The 17,173-nt window shown below is 39.8% G+C and overlaps 2 protein-coding genes across 4 annotated transcripts; one reads left to right on the plus strand and one right to left on the minus strand.

Moving 5' to 3' along the window:
• Positions 1-222: 222 nt before the first annotated feature.
• slc30a4 (solute carrier family 30 member 4) lies at positions 223-11,063 on the minus strand. 3 transcript variants are annotated; one of them, XM_086292159.1, is made up of 8 exons: positions 10,873-11,063; positions 9,601-10,110; positions 8,829-8,975; positions 5,783-5,936; positions 5,415-5,640; positions 4,888-4,993; positions 4,639-4,773; positions 223-1,421 (listed from the first exon to the last, which is right to left on the minus strand). In XM_086292159.1, exons 2-8 carry the CDS (start codon positions 9,992-9,994, stop codon positions 1,267-1,269), a joined length of 1,317 nt encoding a protein of 438 aa, XP_086148285.1. In that variant the 5' UTR covers positions 9,995-10,110; positions 10,873-11,063; the 3' UTR covers positions 223-1,266. The 3 variants fall into 3 exon arrangements, with proteins under 3 accessions (XP_086148285.1, XP_086148276.1, XP_086148295.1); XM_086292150.1 differs by lacking the exon at positions 10,873-11,063 and adding an exon at positions 10,442-10,757; XM_086292169.1 differs by lacking the exon at positions 10,873-11,063 and adding an exon at positions 10,242-10,379.
• bloc1s6 (biogenesis of lysosomal organelles complex-1, subunit 6, pallidin) lies at positions 10,551-14,998 on the plus strand. The gene is made up of 6 exons (XM_086292181.1): positions 10,551-10,753; positions 10,953-11,051; positions 12,346-12,505; positions 13,234-13,321; positions 13,435-13,521; positions 13,625-14,998. Exons 2-6 carry the CDS (start codon positions 10,988-10,990, stop codon positions 13,742-13,744), a joined length of 519 nt encoding a protein of 172 aa, XP_086148307.1. The 5' UTR covers positions 10,551-10,753; positions 10,953-10,987; the 3' UTR covers positions 13,745-14,998.
• Positions 14,999-17,173: the final 2,175 nt, after the last annotated feature.

Consider the following 17,173-nt stretch of genomic DNA (forward strand, 5'->3'; position numbering starts at 1 on the left):
AACAAAGATTTGCAACTTCTATATTCAGGCTTCTTAAATTTCCAGTTCTCTCTCTTTTTTGTATGAGTAATATCATTCAGAATAAAATATTACAATTTCACAATTAGCAACAGAAAAGAGATAAAGAAAAGTTAACATTTGCCTCTGCTCACTGCAGTTCTAACTATTATTATGCTGCCTTGTGAGCTCGGTTTGTCAAGAAAATCATGGCAGAAACACAAAAAAATTAAAACATTTTATTACAAACAAAAACAGTGATACCGTTCCTGAATTTCCTTGGTGATTAATATCAGAGACATGGAAAGGTTTACGCACAACCCCCCCACAGCCTCTTAACAAGTGAAAGAAAGAACATTTTAAAGATCATGACTGGCAAATCGCAACCTCCTCCATCAAAACAACACAACTCTGAAATACTGTCTGTGTTAAAATACTGTCAGTTGATGATATGGAAAAGAAAGTGGAGTATATAGGATGGATGATACCATGCTGAAGCTATCCGTTTTAGCACGTCCCCTTAGTTAAAGTCATGATTTGATTGTCAGTGGCCTTCTCATCACAATTGAGAAAATGTCAGTATCAAAAAAAGCCAATTAACTTTAAGTGATGGTAATTTTAGTAATTTAAGAATTTCTAAGGTTATTTATTCTCTTAAAGTCTGCCTTTTTACAGACATCAGCTAAATAACATGAAAGCTCCAAAGCACATAATGAGCTATACTGTCTCCTGAAGGGATGCAGTGGTGCAGGTTTTGCTCACTTATTCCACTTGTAAAGAGTACAGTGCCTCACTCTGACCAAATATCTTGTTAGACATGAGGTATGTCAGCTGACATGCTTTGTACGGTAATAAAAATCATAATGTGCAGTTCTAACAAAAGGTAAGATTTACATCTTATAAAAAAGCATCAGTGGTGACAAATCAATCTATAAAACAAAAAATAAAAGGTTACATGGTTTAGAAGAGGCCTTGATGGTGAATTAAGGGCAAGTTTTTGTCATTTGACTCAGGTAAAACATTCAACTCCCACTTCAAAAGCTTTGCAAGCGTGAAGACGTGAGGCCCCCAGAGGCTGTAGATCTCTCTTAATTAGATCTGTTGTTATTCCTCTGCCTGTCCTTTGGCACCCCTCTTTTTCCAGTTACATCAGTGTGCTGTGGATCCTGCTGTGGCATTGAGCTGCAGCAGCGCTGTTACATTCAGGGCTCTCTATATATTGCGTTCTCTGCCATCCGTCACTGTGTGATGAACTGCTGACCTCCCTCTTTAGGCGCTAGCCTCCTGGCAGTTTGTGCAACTGCGTGCCACCCTCTGCCTGTGTGTCTGGATCTGCACTGTGCACCTGGTGAGGCCGTAGGTGTGAAGCAGCATGTGACGCGCCTTTGCCTGGACCTCCTCCCAGTTGTTAGCACTGGAGGGCGCTGTGCACACAAAGAGACCTTTAAATATATTATATATATATATACACACACATATACAAACAACAACAACAACAACTTGCAACTAACAAACAAACAGCTTATGATAATTAGGGCTGGTGACGCCAACAGACTGGCTCTGTGATTGGCTGCACACTGGACACCGTTTAAACTTTGGTGGAGAAATTATGCATCACGGATAATCCTGTCCACCGTCTGTACCACTTACTGGACAGCAGGCGTTTTCTCCTCTCAGATTCATTCAGCTGTGCTGCCGTGAGGACAGATGCAGGAAATCTCACAGTAAGTCTAGACATTGCAACACATCTGTCTGAGCAGTATACCAACATGACCAGGCTTTCGATCGACAAACTTAAAAACCTCAGTCAGAGGTAAGGGGTGTGACAACAGCAGTTAGCAGCTTTCTTTGTTACTCCAGGCTTTCTGCTTCTGGCTCTGGGCATGCTTACGTCACATTAAATTCATCTGATCACAAACACATGCAGAAGAATAAATGTAATAGTATATTTACACTAGTGTGCTCTTTTTAAACTGCATGCACTTAAACATTAATGGTTACTCGGTGCATTCAGCTCTGACACTATCCCATAGCCTAATAAAGAAGAGAACTCGATTTGTTGTGTCACCATATCAAAGTGAAATTAATTTTTGATGATGAATAACCTAAAACTGTAACAGATCAGTTTTCTAATGTGTGCTGCAGTAGCTGCAATTCCAACAGCAGAGGGAAAAAAATAAAAGAGCCATCATCGAAGTTAATGTAAATTAAAGTGACAATGTGATGCTCTGTTTGTGTTGCCACAGCTGGGTCACATTTTGGCTGTGTTGACCTCTACAAGATGCATCTATATGTATTCCTGCAGCAGAGAATCCATTCTGAAGAGGATACCGTGAATAAAAGAATCAGTGAAAATGTGGCACTTCCAGTTTCAGTTTACTTCCAGGTGATTTTAACCTGAAACTCTGAACACAATCTGCTCCTGACCATGTTATGTGCTATGGTAATTTAATTCAGTTTAATTCAGAACCTACAACAATACAGAGAAATCCCCCAAAATCAAACAACTCCCTATGAGCAACCACTTAAAGAAAGTGGGGAGGAAAAACTCCCTTTTAACAGGAAGAAACCTCTAACAGAACCAGGCTCAGGGAGGGGCAGCCATCTAGGAAGTGTTAGCCGACACACTGTGGAGGAGAGTGAGAGGTTAATAATAATGAATGAATGCGGAGTGGTGTATAAACACACAGAGTGAAAAGAGGTGAGTGAAGAAGAAATACCCCCAGAAGCCTACAGCTATTGAAGCACCGTGACTCTTAACACTTTATTAGTTAATGGAGGGTTCATGGTCACCTGATCCAGCCCCAACTATGAACTTTATATTAAATTAAAAAAAGAAAAGAAAAAAGGAAAGAAAGAAAGAAAAGAAAGTTTCAAGCCTAGTCTTAAAAGTAGAGAGGGTGTCTGTCTTTCGAATCTGACCTAGTCAAGTAAAAAGATTTCCAACCTGCACCGTTACAACACTACAACACATAACACACACAGACACTAAACTGCTTTACTGCACTGAACTGTATTCTGTTTTTACTTCGTTAAATCGGACAATTTTACACATTGTATTCTATTGAAGTGAAGTGGAACTCTATTGTAGTGCTTTACATATTTGCATAAGAAGCCAAAGACCCCAGGAGGGGACACGAATCCCTCTGGGGTTGTGTCAGGATGGTGTAAAACCTCTGCCAAATCAAACATGCAGAGCTACCCACTATTGTGACCCTTTCCTAAAGGTCAAATGGAGCAGATGAAAGTCGCTCTTTATACTACTGTATTGAGTTGCATAACCATTAAAGATAGTTGTTGTATGTTTGTTATAATTACATTTTTGGCTGCTTTAACACAGGCATGTCCAAGCTTCGGAATACATAAAGTTTATATTATCTTAAGGTGGACGTGGCCATTGTGAGTTTGGCATTCTGGTCATTGCTAAAGAAATCAAGAAATCATATTTTTATCATATTTAATTTTAGGCTGATATCTGCAACTATTGTTGAACTGACTTTTCTGTAGGCAGTGAAAGTTCACGCTCCAACTCCAACAATGACTGAACAGCTCCCTCTTGTGTACAATCTACAGCTTAGCGCATGAGTGGACTGTTCTGTGTGCCACATTTCAATACAGTTAAGTGGGTCAGAGTTAAACAGTGAAAGCCAGTTTTATACACTACTTTGTTGCATTGGCTTTATAAACACTTATTTCTAATTTTAAAGCAAAAGCTTGAATTAAGAAAAGTCTATAGTTGTCTAACAATGATAAATAAATAAATGAAGAACTGGCACTTTACTTTTAAAATGGTGGAAAAAACATTTGTGTGGCCCAAACTTTTCAAACATACTCTAGCACGCTACATTTCGCAGCAACCAGTATGAGCACTTTTCCTGCAAATCTTCCCTGCTGTCAAGTCCGATGGGGCCAGAATTATGAAAACAAACAAGTCTGAAAACAAAGAAATTCCAGAGAAGGCTGTGATACAGATGGACAAAGACTCTACACAGACCCTTTGCTTCTGACATTTAAAGCACAGACAAATCAGTACAAGAAATGGCACAAATAAGAGAAGCTTGCTAAACCACAGCCCAGATGTGCTTCCTCAGCAGAAAGTTCATGACGTCACTAACTCTATCTTGCACAAAAGAAGTCACTGCCAACAGATTTTTAAAATATATTTAAACTAGACTTAAAGGAATTCTTAATGTAAATTTTACTTTTTTTGTCAATTCTGACTACATGGTTATCATTGTATAAGCTCACTGAATAATTCTTGTTATTGATAATTGTTCTGCTCGTCCTGAAGGAAAAATTTAATCCAATTTGGTACTGGCAAAGTATACCTAATGAAGTGGCCAGTGAGTGTATTACATCCATTGTAAAGTACACGACTAAAGAAAAAGTGTTCATCATCTGTGTGCAAACAATGACAACTGTTTTTTGTGTGAAAAGAAGTTCTGTTTTTCAGTGTTTCAGTAGTTTCTAGGTAACATTCAAGAAGATGTTTCGTCAATCCCAAATTGAACAGGGTTTTTCCTGCATACAGAAATCCCCCCAAAAGCTTTAGCCAGATGAAAAATCACCTGCTCTGCACTGTCGTGAAATTGTGGTTTTTATTTTCAATCACATTACACATTTCTTATTGCAGCTACTCACTCAGCTGTAGATGCACCAGTGCTGCAGTCTTGTCTGCCGTCAGCGCCCAGACGTTCAGCTCATCGACTGATTGGACATCCTCCAGCTTAAGGAGGTCCTCTCTGATTCGCTGAGTGTCCAGGTGCCTGGGAACACCTGACACAGCAAGAGAAAACGTCAGCAAACAAATTAGTGTGCCCATCCCGCTCTATACTGTTTAAAGTAAACAGAATGCCCTGATGGGATTCTGCAACAGGAGATGGGACTTACCCTCCAAAACGATGACTCCTGTGTCTCGTAAGATGCGTAATGTGGTAAAAAGAACCAGAATGGAGAAGATGTACGTGCAGATGGGGTCTGCCAACTTTAACTCTGGCTGTGAAATCACAAAGCTACATCAAACCTCCTGAATCTTCTCAATTAATCTTCTTTTTATATTTTATTAAATACAATTTATCATACATCAGACCTACACTGTTGTAAAGCTCCATAACTACTACTTCCAAAAGGCAAAATTCCCATGTTTAGCAACTTCAGTGACATTTCCATTTTAGTTAGTTTAATTGGTTCTAAATGCAGGTTTGATAAGGACAAAGGGACATCAACACTTCTTTTTAACTTGTCACTGAGGAAGATAATAAAACAAAACTTTTTCACTTTATGCTGTGGAATAACATTCAAGATCATTTTCAATCAGTTAAGTGTGTCTCAAATGAAATTTATGCAAAGCAAATACACCTGCAGTATTAAAAATAAATATAAGCTGTTAAAAAAAAAAAAAGCAAACAAACACATACCTTGAACCGGACAATGTAAGCAGCTATGAGCACTCCGACACTCTGGAGGAGATCTCCCAAAGCATGGATGAATGCAGCTCTTACGGCGAGGCTGCCATGTGGCCTCTGCTGCTGAGCCGACTGTGAACTTGAAGCACCAGCAGGGGCGGGAGACTGACCGTGGCTGTGGCCGTGGCCGTGGCTATGTGAGTGCAGGTGACCATCTTGGTTTAACAAGAAGCCCATTCTATCATAGCCAGGGAAGCAAACAAGAAGTAATTGAGTCATTTTGTATATTTTTTTCCCTGCTACCACCAGGGGTTTAAAGACTTGCAGTCACAAGCTGTGGTTAAACATTACACACTGAAGATGTGTGTAATATTACTTACATAATGTTAACAGCCACCCCCACAGCTGCAGTGATGAGCATGACATCGCCGTCTATGCTGAAGTCCTGTTTTATTGTCCTCTGAACTGCCTCATAGAGCAGTATGCCAGTCAGTATATAGATGAGCAGCACACTGAGGACTGCTGCTACCACCTCTAGAAAGGAAGAAACAACCAGTTTATCTTTATCTACCAGTCTAGGAAATTAAGGGTTTTTTGTTTTTTTTTTTAGACCATCCAATCTAATCTCGCATTTCTATTCAATGTTACTAAGTATTATCAGGCAACTTAGAATAAGACACTATCATGATATAACGCTTCTATGACACTACCCCCCAAAAAGCAGAAATGATCTTATTCTTACTCAGTTACTATAACTCAGTTCATTCGCTCTGCCCACTGTGGACCATTTTCTTCCTGTCAGGTTTAATTTTTACTGAAAGTTAAACAGAGTTTACTGCACCTTCACCCCCTGATCTAACATTTGTTTTCCAAGTTATATGCTGTTCCTGATTAGGGGCGGGTTTTGATGATCGATTTATCGATTAAAATCGATTCTGGCTTGGATAACGTGATATCGATTCATTCAAATCCTGAATCGATTTTTTAATATAAATTTATTTTGCCCGAAATACCAGAATCTCAGTTTCAACAACCACCAAAGATTAAAACAGTAACTGAGAGCAGGAACAGGCTTCTGCACAGAGACGTAAACACAAAGCTCGACCCGCCGAAGCATCAGGATCAGCGAGCTGTGACTTTCTCACCGACGGCACGGACACGGTCGGGGCTGAAAGCCGACAGCTCGCTGACTCTGTCGGCGGGTCGAGCTTTGTGTTCACGCCCTTTTTGCGCTGATTCTGAAGCTGTTAGTTTGATCTCTCTCCAAACAACATTGACCGAACCAGCAGCAAAAGAAGATCCAAACTACGCTTCACACAAACATCGTCATGAATTCACTCTGACTTTTGCTGTTTTGCTTCCACCAGGATAAAATCACACTACATGCACATTCTCTGCCGTTGTTTACAGGCTGTCGGACGCTGTTTGTTTCCTTTTACTTACTTCCGAAAAGAAAAACCTAATTTCTGCCGTTCAATACTGAACAAATTTAAACTTTTTAAAATTATACAAAATGCAAAACGCTGTGTCTGTAATAAAACCGCTGTAACTTCAGAGGTGATGTTCATGTGCTGATTAATTGTTTTCTTTCGTTTTTGATCGACTGCAGAATATTTTTATAAAATCCAGAACAGGAAAATCTGCTTCATGTTTTTCTGTTTTATCTTCAGCTGCTTTGACACAAAGGCCTCTGCTGTGACGCTCACACCTTTGATAAAGTCTTGCGTGTGTCAGCTTCCTTTTTATAGGTACAAAAATATGTAAATGTGCTGATCTGAATTATAATATTTCTGACTGTCTGAGGCAAAATTTCCCAGATTTAAATAGAATTGAATCGATTCGGGACCTTGTGAATCGGAATCAAATCGATTCTAGAAATCAGTCACGATACCCAGCCCTATTCCTGATCAAATATAATTTCTATTTATGGCTCAAACACAAGTCTAGTGTGAACCTTAATTTTAATTTAAGTGGACACCACCATGTGGGGTTTTCCCGGCTCAGAGAGACTTTTTCTTCTATGTAGGAAAAACCCTTCTATTTGTCTACTGACAAATTGTTCCTCCCCAATACCCTGTGTTAGTTTTTTCCCTGTTTTAGTTTATTTCTAGTCCACCTTAAGCTCATGTTTTGCTTTGTATTATTTCACCATGTCTTATCCGAGCCAATGAGTATGCTGTTTAAGAAGACATAAATCTTGGGAGAATGAAGAAATTTGTAGTGTTAAAAATCTGCTCTGTCATATTTATAAGTGTTGAACTGATAAAATGTAGCAGACCAAAGCAATCACGTGTCAAAGAGGTGCGTATTAATTAATTAATGTATTAAAGAAAGCAAAAAGAAAAAAACAAAAGAAAAAACAGAACTATCCTGGTTTACATTACATTTAAATACAAAAAGAAAGAAAACTGTAAGTCAGGTTCCCTGCTGGGTCTTTTATTATCCCAGAGATTCCTCAGAGATGTCTTCCAATAACCACAGATTTCCACATTTCACAAATGGAACCAGCTAGGATGAACTTTTGGCGTTTCTGACTTTTGGTCAAACAAAACAGCGCAAATTGAATGTGTTAACTAGGCCTTTCCTAGTAAACTAAACAAACTCTAAGATAAACTGATAATAAAAATTATGACGGACTGCAACTTTACAACACTTCTGCTGGAATAATATTAGCTGAGGTCACAAAGCATTAGCTGAATGTAAACTAAAACACTCTAATATCAAACTATTTTCAGACACATTCCCTCCCATAGCTGATATTCTACTTCAAAGGTCTAACACAGTTTCAGCTAGAGAAGAAGAAAAGGGCAGTCAACACAAACAAATAATCTAGGATTCGGGGGCCTTTAGATCCAAACAGAGTGACCACACTAACTGCTGTATAAGGACTCCAAAACTTAGAAAACAATGCGTCCTGTAGTTCAAGTAGTTGCCATCTACATGAATGATTGCACTTCAACAAGAGTTTTGTAATAAATCCAGAGACACATGAAGACATTTATATATTTACTTTAACTCTACCGCCATAAAATAGAAACAGTGGTTTATAACCAAAGGATAAACATTCATAGCAGATAACATTCATAGAGTCAACATGACATTTATCAGTTTCTGGCAGAACTTTTACAATTATGCATCTCTAATGCTGTAAGGCAGAGATGTCAAACTGATTTTACACCATGGGGCACATACTGCCCAAGTTTATCTTAAGTGGGCCGGACCAGTTAAAGTCCCCTTTCCATCAGTGTAAAGAAGTTTAACTACACATCTAATCCCTGAGATATCTTAATAAAAGAAATAAAAGGTGCAATTTCTCAGCACGTCTCTTTGGGTTTAAACTGTAAGAAATAAACCTTTAAAACAGAAAAAGTTCTGGGAGTTAGTCGGCCAGGCAGACCTGGAATTATAACAAAAATGAGAACATACCTAGACGATGGAGTCCAAAAGTGAATCTCTTGGTTGGTGGTTTAGTCGTAAGAAAGAGGGCCAGCATAGAAAACAGAATACCCACAACATCGGCTAAGATGTGCAACGCATCGGTCATGATGGCTAAACTGTTGGACACATAACCACCTGAAAGCAAAACATAATAATAATCACAAAATATATTCAAACAACTTGTGTGTAACTAATACACTATTAAAAAGTACTGTTTTACTAGAGACAACTGAGACATAAAGAAGACGAGCAGTCCAGTTCATGTGGGTTCAAAACAAGAACGGCAGATAAAACCTTGATTAAACATGACTTGTAGTTTGTGTTTTTCTACCATCTTTTTTTCTTTCTGGAATAATCATTTTTTAACCGGGGCTAAGTAAACTCACTAATCTATGAGATGGCTGGCGTCAAGAAATAAACAGCAGAGGTTTTAACCCATGCCTGAAATTAATGTTTGACGTGTATAATCACTCATAGGATCTGCAGGCTGCCTGCAATCCTGACATGCAGCTTACGCAGAACACCAATGAAGAAAATGCTGCCACTTTCTGACTCTCAAACTTTGAGACATGTGAATGAAATCTACTGGCTCACACTTACCTAATCTTCATGCTTTATGGTGTTTTTGTTTTAAGAAAGCTGGCCTTACATGGAAGCCTTTTATTGCTACTGACATCTCATTCGCCTCTTATCATTCATAGATCTGTTATTAAGTTTCCTCTTGTGAGCAACCACACAGCGACAAAGGTCCATCTCTTACCTATAATTTCACCCGTCATAAAGAGAAAATACAGCAAAGCTGCAATGCCAAGCTTCTTCATCACCCTCCTGTGTTTGATGGCCTCCCGCTTTCTAGTGCAGCTGTCACAAGGATCCATGTTTAGCCCCGGGCTGCCCAGGCTGGAAGACGAGTCCAGCAGGGAGTCATCATCATCTGCCACCAGCGTGTTCACGGCCACACCGTTGGACGAAGCTCCGGCGGAATAGTCCGACATCTCTCCAGACACCACGACCTTCAGCTTGTTGAATCTGGGCGCCTCATCGTCCGCCAGCTCGTCCGAAAAATCGAAAGGTGCCGTGTCGCTCAGGTCCCAGTCGCTTCGCTCCCTCCTGAAGGCGGACCGCACCTTGCCGAACAGGCTCCCACCTGACATCTTTGATACCGATAAGGGTGAGCTCTGTCTGTAGGCTGCTGTTCTCTGGGGTAATCATTCACGCTTTTCTAGCGGGTGCTCGACGGTGGGATTGTACGTCTACTCCATCTCAGCAACTGCAGGACAAAAAAAAATAAGTGATATCAAAAACACACAGAAAGCATCCCTTCACGTTCGCACAGCTCACCGATTTCTACAGCGGGGTCTCAAAGAGCTATTTACACGACTGACAAAACGCTGAACTTACGTTTCAAATATAAGACCTCAAGTCGCTCACTTTTCCACGTGAGCCGATGAACTTTGAGTTCAACAGTCCCCCTAAAAACAGTATTGGCTAAACAGTAGCAAGCTAGCTAGTAAACGTTAGCTACCCTGTGGTGTTGGCTTGTGACTCTCACACAGTCACCAAAGCGCGGAAGACTGTGAGGAAACATGAGCGGGACTTACCACTAACTGTTCCCTCAGACTGTTCAAACGTATTTCGTTCCCACGTTAAAAACGGTCATGTCAAATGTGGTTGAACCGTCAGAGTCGAGGAAAAGAACTACCTCTGTACTGCTGTTGACACATTCCCAGCAGCAAGTTTGGTTTCACAGGCACAGTCACGTGATTACACAGATCACATGACGGGTCTTTTTTTTCCCTTTTAAGACGCAGTGACAAATCCAAAATATTTCCGCTCTGTTTTCTTCTTTTTTTGTTGCTAACATAGCCGTACTAATCACGGCTACAGTTACTGATACATGCCGATTAAACCAGGTAAGGTGCTGACTGCTGTTTACAGACTGCCGAGCCGCTGCTCTGCCTCTCGTGGATCACGCTGTGCTCATTATGGAGCAGCTGAGCAAGCTAGCTAGTTCTTCACAACCTTTACATACCTGATGCTCGATCAGCTGATATTTGCCTCTAGATAAAACAGTAAAAGCCGACTGTCTGCCTTTTCTGTGCCTCTTTGTAGGGTAGAAAAGCACTGGGTCAGTAGAATCGTCACATATGGAGGTAGAAGGAATGGAAGATGAAGGATCTTCGTCCCAAAGTGAACTTCCTCACAGTGAAGGTGTGTGTTTAAACCTCTGCTGCCTACACTTGAATTTGCGGTTGGCTTTAACTGCAAGCCCTGACATGGCAACTCAGGCATCCTCAAGTAGTTGTAAAAGGTTTTTAATCTACAGCTGAAAGAACTGTTTGTGGAGTTACCAGTATTTCTGCATTTTTTTACGCATAACGTAGTCAAGGTTTATATAGGTCCCAACTATAGATCCACACAGCATGACAAATACATTCACACGACCTCAGCAGTGTTATAGAAATGTGAGAAGTTTCACAAAGCCACTCCACCAAAACAGAAACTGTCTACAAGTGGGAACTTTGGGAACTTTCATACACATATTGCACCAAGAGCACAATGTGGAATTATGGTTTCAAAGGGTTGACAGACTTTGTGTGTGTATATATATATATATGAGCGTAATATTTGTATTAAAAATTAATGTGTAATATATTCCCCTTAACTGAAAACACAGAGGTGCCTAAAAGCAGGCTAACGCTTTTTTCTCACATTAGCCAAAGTGTGTTGTTCTTCACAGTAAATTTTCCATTTTAATGTAACCCCTACACAACCAGCTCTGCAACTATACAAACAGTTGTAGTTCAGAAACCTTTCTGATGTTTTCTCTAACCTGATGTTAGGATAATCCCAATGACAACATCTTTATCATACTTTAGAAAGCTCCTCCAGAGAGACACACATTTACACAGCGTAGTGCCATTTTAACATTCACAATGAGAATAAAGACTATTTTATTAAAACAAAAATAGAATAATGGAGGCTTTAACTGGACAGTTGTGAAAAGCTGTTATTCATATTATCCATAAAATCAAAATAAAGTATGGATGATGTGATTTTCAGGTGAATTTCATTTAGCTTTTATTAAGGCCACACCAAAAGGCTGAACTCCATTCTGCTTAATGGTAACTTTATGTCTTTAGAAGCTTGTTGGTACAGCCGTCCACAGCATTCACGGTTTCTCGTGTGGCACCTTGGGGAAATCAACTGGGCACTTCTGGTCTTGAGGTTCAAAGAGTAAAGAACATGCATACAATTTTGATAATTAAATTAAACTGTCATTCTGTGGATGGTCCAACAATTAGCTGAAATGCACATGTTTATAGAATGAGAACAGTAAAGCTTTCAGCTTGTATTTATGACATTGAAACATCAGCTAATCCAGATCACACTCACAACAAAGAAAGCCAACATCTCAGTAATTAGAATAAATGAAGTAAAAGGTAGCCCGTTACATTTAAAGGATATTCTTTTTCTTTCATAAATATTCATAAATATTTCACAGATCTACAGTCGGTCCAGCAAGAATCATTGCATCTGGATGGCTCAGCCCCGGTGGAAAACGTGTATGTGGATAAGAAAGCAGTGGACAAACTCACAGAGGGATTCCTCACTCACTACCTACCAGATCTGCAGAACTCTAAGAGAGCCCTCCAGGAGCTCACGTGAGTATTGACGTGTGTCATTGTTTCAGGACGCACTCTTGGGCTTGACATCATGTTAGGGTTCACACATTTGCCTAAAAAATCATAATCAATTACCAAATCAAGCATTTGGAGGTACTTGCTTTGGCAACCCCTTGTGAATAAGAGAGAAGCAGAAAGTAGCTTCAGTCAGCAGCAGGTTCCCTCCATTTCGCTCCGTTTACTGCAGTTTCTCCAGTTTTCGGCATGTTCTTGTCCAGCCTGCTTCAGTGGGGGAACTGTAAATACACAAGAGCATTCCAGATCAGGATCTGGTAATCAAATAACATGTCAGGGCAAGTCTGTGCCAAAGGCTGCAATCAAGGATGAGATTACTCCTGCTGTTGCAATTGTTCTAAGTCCAGTCAGGTAAATGCACACATTGGTGGATCTGAATAAGGCCCAAGAGTTTTTTGCTTGTCAGTAATCACTGAACTATTTGCATTAATAAGAAGCACCCATGAACCTGGAGTAGAGACTAAAAAGCTGTTTAGAGAATCTGGTTTTTGTAATTTCGAGTTGCCTTTTGCACAGACAACTCCCTAAAACACACAGGCGCTAACTACAGTAAACACACTACAGTTGGTTTGACCAGTTCCTCTGATGCTGCCAGTGAGATCATGTGTCATGAAAAACAAACACAAGCTTGTGGACACTTTTAAAAGGGATGTTTTTCATCTATATAATCACTTTATTTTCTTGTTTTTCAGACAAAATCAGCTTGTGCTGTTGGACACACTGGACCAAGAAGTCACAAAGTTCAGAGAATGTAATGCCTTATTGGACCTCAATTCCCTGGTATGTGTGAACTGAATTCTAATCTAATTTGTTGTTGTTGTTGTTGTTGTTGTTGTTTGTGCACTCTACATCAGCCTACAGGAGTGATTTGTAAGCAAGGCCCTTTTCCTTAGTTTACAGAGGCGAAGGTGTACCACAATAAACTGGTGAACATAAGGAAAGAGATGATTATGCTCCATGAAAAGACAACTAAACTAAAGGTACTATTATCTTAGACGGCACTGGAGGCCGTGCTCTTAAGAGGAGGGCAAAATACTGAATGGAGGCAAATTAATCAAAGTCCTGCATGTTGTGTCCTCTCAGAAAAGAGCTTTGAAGCTGCAGCAACAAAAGCAGAAGGAGGCGCTGGAGAAGGAGCAGCAGCGGGAGAAGGAACTGGAGAGAGAAAGGCAGCTCAACGCCAAACCTGCTAAAAGAATGTAGGATCCCCAAGTGCGTCTGCTGTATTAAAAGACAATATGGGGCAAGGGGGCGGAGGTTTGCATGTTTTAGTCTATTTATTACATTTCTTATTCATTATAAAGCACGTTACTGCTAGCCATTTTCCAAAGTGCACAACTTTAAAATTATAAGATCAAATGAAATGGGGAAATATTATATGAACATCAACTTGAAACGTGCTTGATACATGTAATCCATGACAGTTAATATCAAATTCTACTTTAAATTATTGTTAAATGTTAATGCAGAGCTCACTGATATAAATTTTCTTTGAAATATTAACTGCATTTGAAGCATGATTGTTTTAAACGTACGTTGTTCCTGTTGCAGGCAGGTTTGTGTGGCACAGACAGAGTTTACCACCTGTTATCTTAATGGCTGTTTCTGCAGTCGTTATACGCTGAGAATGGCTTCAAAGACGTTTTTGGTTTCTAGGAGTAACGGGAATGGCTGTAAACTGACTAGAATAACTGGAACTTGCTTGAGTTTTGGAGTTGCGACTCTCTGGGACTTGTTTCTTCATTTCTATGGCAGCACCCACCATCTTTAGATCCATTTCATAAGGAAACAAATTTGGAACAAGATGTAATTTTTCTATGTGACTAATATGAATTGAAAGAAGTGGAAAAAAAACGTAAAGAAAAAAATCTGTTTAACCGTCTTGAAACCGAAAGATGCTTTGGAAAATGTTTCTCTTCTTAAGTAATTCTTAGTACATGGACTAAAACTTGCAAAACCTCTGGTTTGATTGACCCCAGATTACATTGCCAAGAAGACCACAAACCAAAGACATTAACTAAATCATCAAATGCTGGTACTTCCCACTATCAGTGTCTGATGGCACACCAATTTGTGCACTTCTTCAAACAGAATTGTTGAAAATTACTCACGTAGCCATCAGACCACAGCCTGGGATAATCACTGCGCTTGGTGTCATTTGTTGAAGTATTAATATGTTGTTCCTGGACCCTCTTAGTGTTGAATGTTATAAAACAAGACATGCTGTTTAAAGCCACATAGGTCTGCACTAAATTTGCCTGACTGCATTTCTGCCGTTCAGATGATGTGTAGCTAATTTATGATGGTGGATGAATAAAAATGTATCAAACTTTGCCATCACAATGATCAGTGTCTGTAAATTTGTTTAGTTGACCTTTTGAGAGGCTTCTATGCACTAGTTGTTCCTGAAACCTCAGTATTTGTACTATTAATAAAAAAACAGACTGGTTTATAGTATACGGTCTTATTGCTGTGTTCTTTTGTATTCTTTACTTCTCAGCTGTCTATGTGTGGAAAAATTTAGGGTGAACAGGTCGAAGCAAACTAAAAGTGCAAAGACAGTGTTTGTGTGGGGCACTGTGGGTCATGCTCCTGATGCTGCGAGATGGTTTGAAACTCTACTGAAGTTTAAAAAGTGCGCTTATGCCGCAAGCTTCTTGGATTTGAGCAAAGTAGGAATCTTCTGCTTATAGATTTTTAATCTTAAGAATGTTTTCTGTCTGGTAAATATCTGGGCAGGTTACATTTTGGGCTGCACAGATACACTCACCGGCCACTTTATTAGATACACCCTTTTGCCGTTTAATTCTTCATGGCACAGATGCAAGAAGGTGCGGGAAACGTTCCTCAGAGGTTTTGGTCAGAATATGATAGCAAAACAAATATTTGTCAGGTACACATCCATGATGTCAATCTCACATTCCACTACATCCCAAAGGTGCTCTATTGGACTGAGATCTGGTGACTGTGGAGGCCATCTGAGTAGAGTGAACTCATCGTCATGTTTGACAAAGCAGTCTGAGATGATCTGAGTTATGTGACATGGTGCGTTATCCTGCTGGAGGCAGTCATGCGAAGACCGGTAGGCAGTTAATACACAGCAGGATGCTCAATCATCCGGGGACAAAGCAGGATAGATCCGTGCTTTCATGTTGTTTACATCGTCTCTGACCTTACCGATGGTTGCAGCAGAAAGGCAATCTCAATGGACCAGGCAATGTTTTCCTGGTGTTTGCCTGGTGTGATCTTCTGCTGCTGCTACCCATCTGCTTTAGTCTGTCCATTCAGACATGCTCTTCTCCATACTTTGTTGTAATGAATTTCTTTTGCCTTCCTATTAGCTCAAAGCAGTCTGGCTATTATCCTCTCCACTCTGCAATCAAGACATTTTTGCCAAGAGAACTGCCGCTCACTGAATACTTTTCGAAGCGTTCCCTGTAAACCCTAGAGATGCTCGTTTGGGAAAATCCCAGAATATCACCAGTTTCTGAAATACAGATCACCCTGTACGGCACCCACAACCACGCCACATTCAAAGTCACTTAAATCACTTTTCTTCCAAATTCTGATGCTCACTTTGAACTTCATCAACTTTGTCATCTTAACGATATCTGCACAGATATCGTTAAGATGAGTTGCTATCTGATTGGCTGATTAAATATTTGCACTAATGAGTGGTTGTTCATGTGTACCTGACAAAGTGTCTGGTAAGTGTGTTGTGCAATTTTCCCAGCTTCTTATATCCATAAATAGAAGACAACATTTATTTTTCTTCTCACACATTTCTATATTTGGGACATTTCACTGACAAAAGAACAATTAGTGACCTTATATGAGTTGTACTAAGCATCTAAGTCCACCAGGTGTCAGCAGAGTGACAGTTAATTTACCCGGATCTGGCTCTGTGACGATGGGGCACATGTGGGACACACCCCTGCAAAGTGACTGATCCATGAATGCTTCTCTCCTTTTTTTGGATGTCTGCATATTCTGTGGTTTAAATGAAAACTCACAACTGAAAATTTTAATCTGTTAATGTATATTTTAAAAACCTCATCCTGTGCTGGCAGGTGACAATTTCTTATGGAGGACCACAAGAGCCACGCGCATTGAAATAAAGAATTCTGTGCTTAAATAATGAATTGTAGAATAAATTCTGCATTTGTAAATTCATTTTTGAATTCCAATTTAATAAACTGCATCTCAATGGGACATTCCTGGTTAAATAAAGGTTAAATAAAATTAAAAAAAATCCTTTTCCCACTTGCACTTTAATAAACTGCATTTCAAAATCCTTTTTCCATTTTCTCTTTAATAAACTGCATTTCAAAATCATTTTTGCATTTGCACTTTAATAAACTGCATTTCAAAATCCATTTCCCTTTCCTGTTCGCTCCGGATTAGCTCTTGGATTAATTTCCTTGCGGCTATTCAAATTAGCCACACAGTGGGATGTAAGGAGCTCTCTGATTGGTTGGACAGACACAGGCTGTCTGCTTGGATTTTTCTAGCTCATAGCTTCGCCCTGCTACGAAGCGTGTGTGCTTGTACAAAGGCCGTGCAGCCTTTGGATTTACACTCGGCTCGACATGAATGAAGGGACCCTGCAGCGAAACGGAGAGCTCAACCTCT

This window comes from Aulonocara sp. 'chitande type north' Nkhata Bay, linkage group LG1 (genome assembly GCF_057382095.1).
Source record: "Aulonocara sp. 'chitande type north' Nkhata Bay isolate Kocher_YH1m ecotype deep benthic linkage group LG1, A_spYH_male_GT1.1, whole genome shotgun sequence".
Lineage (NCBI taxonomy): Eukaryota > Metazoa > Chordata > Actinopteri > Cichliformes > Cichlidae > Aulonocara > Aulonocara sp. 'chitande type north' Nkhata Bay.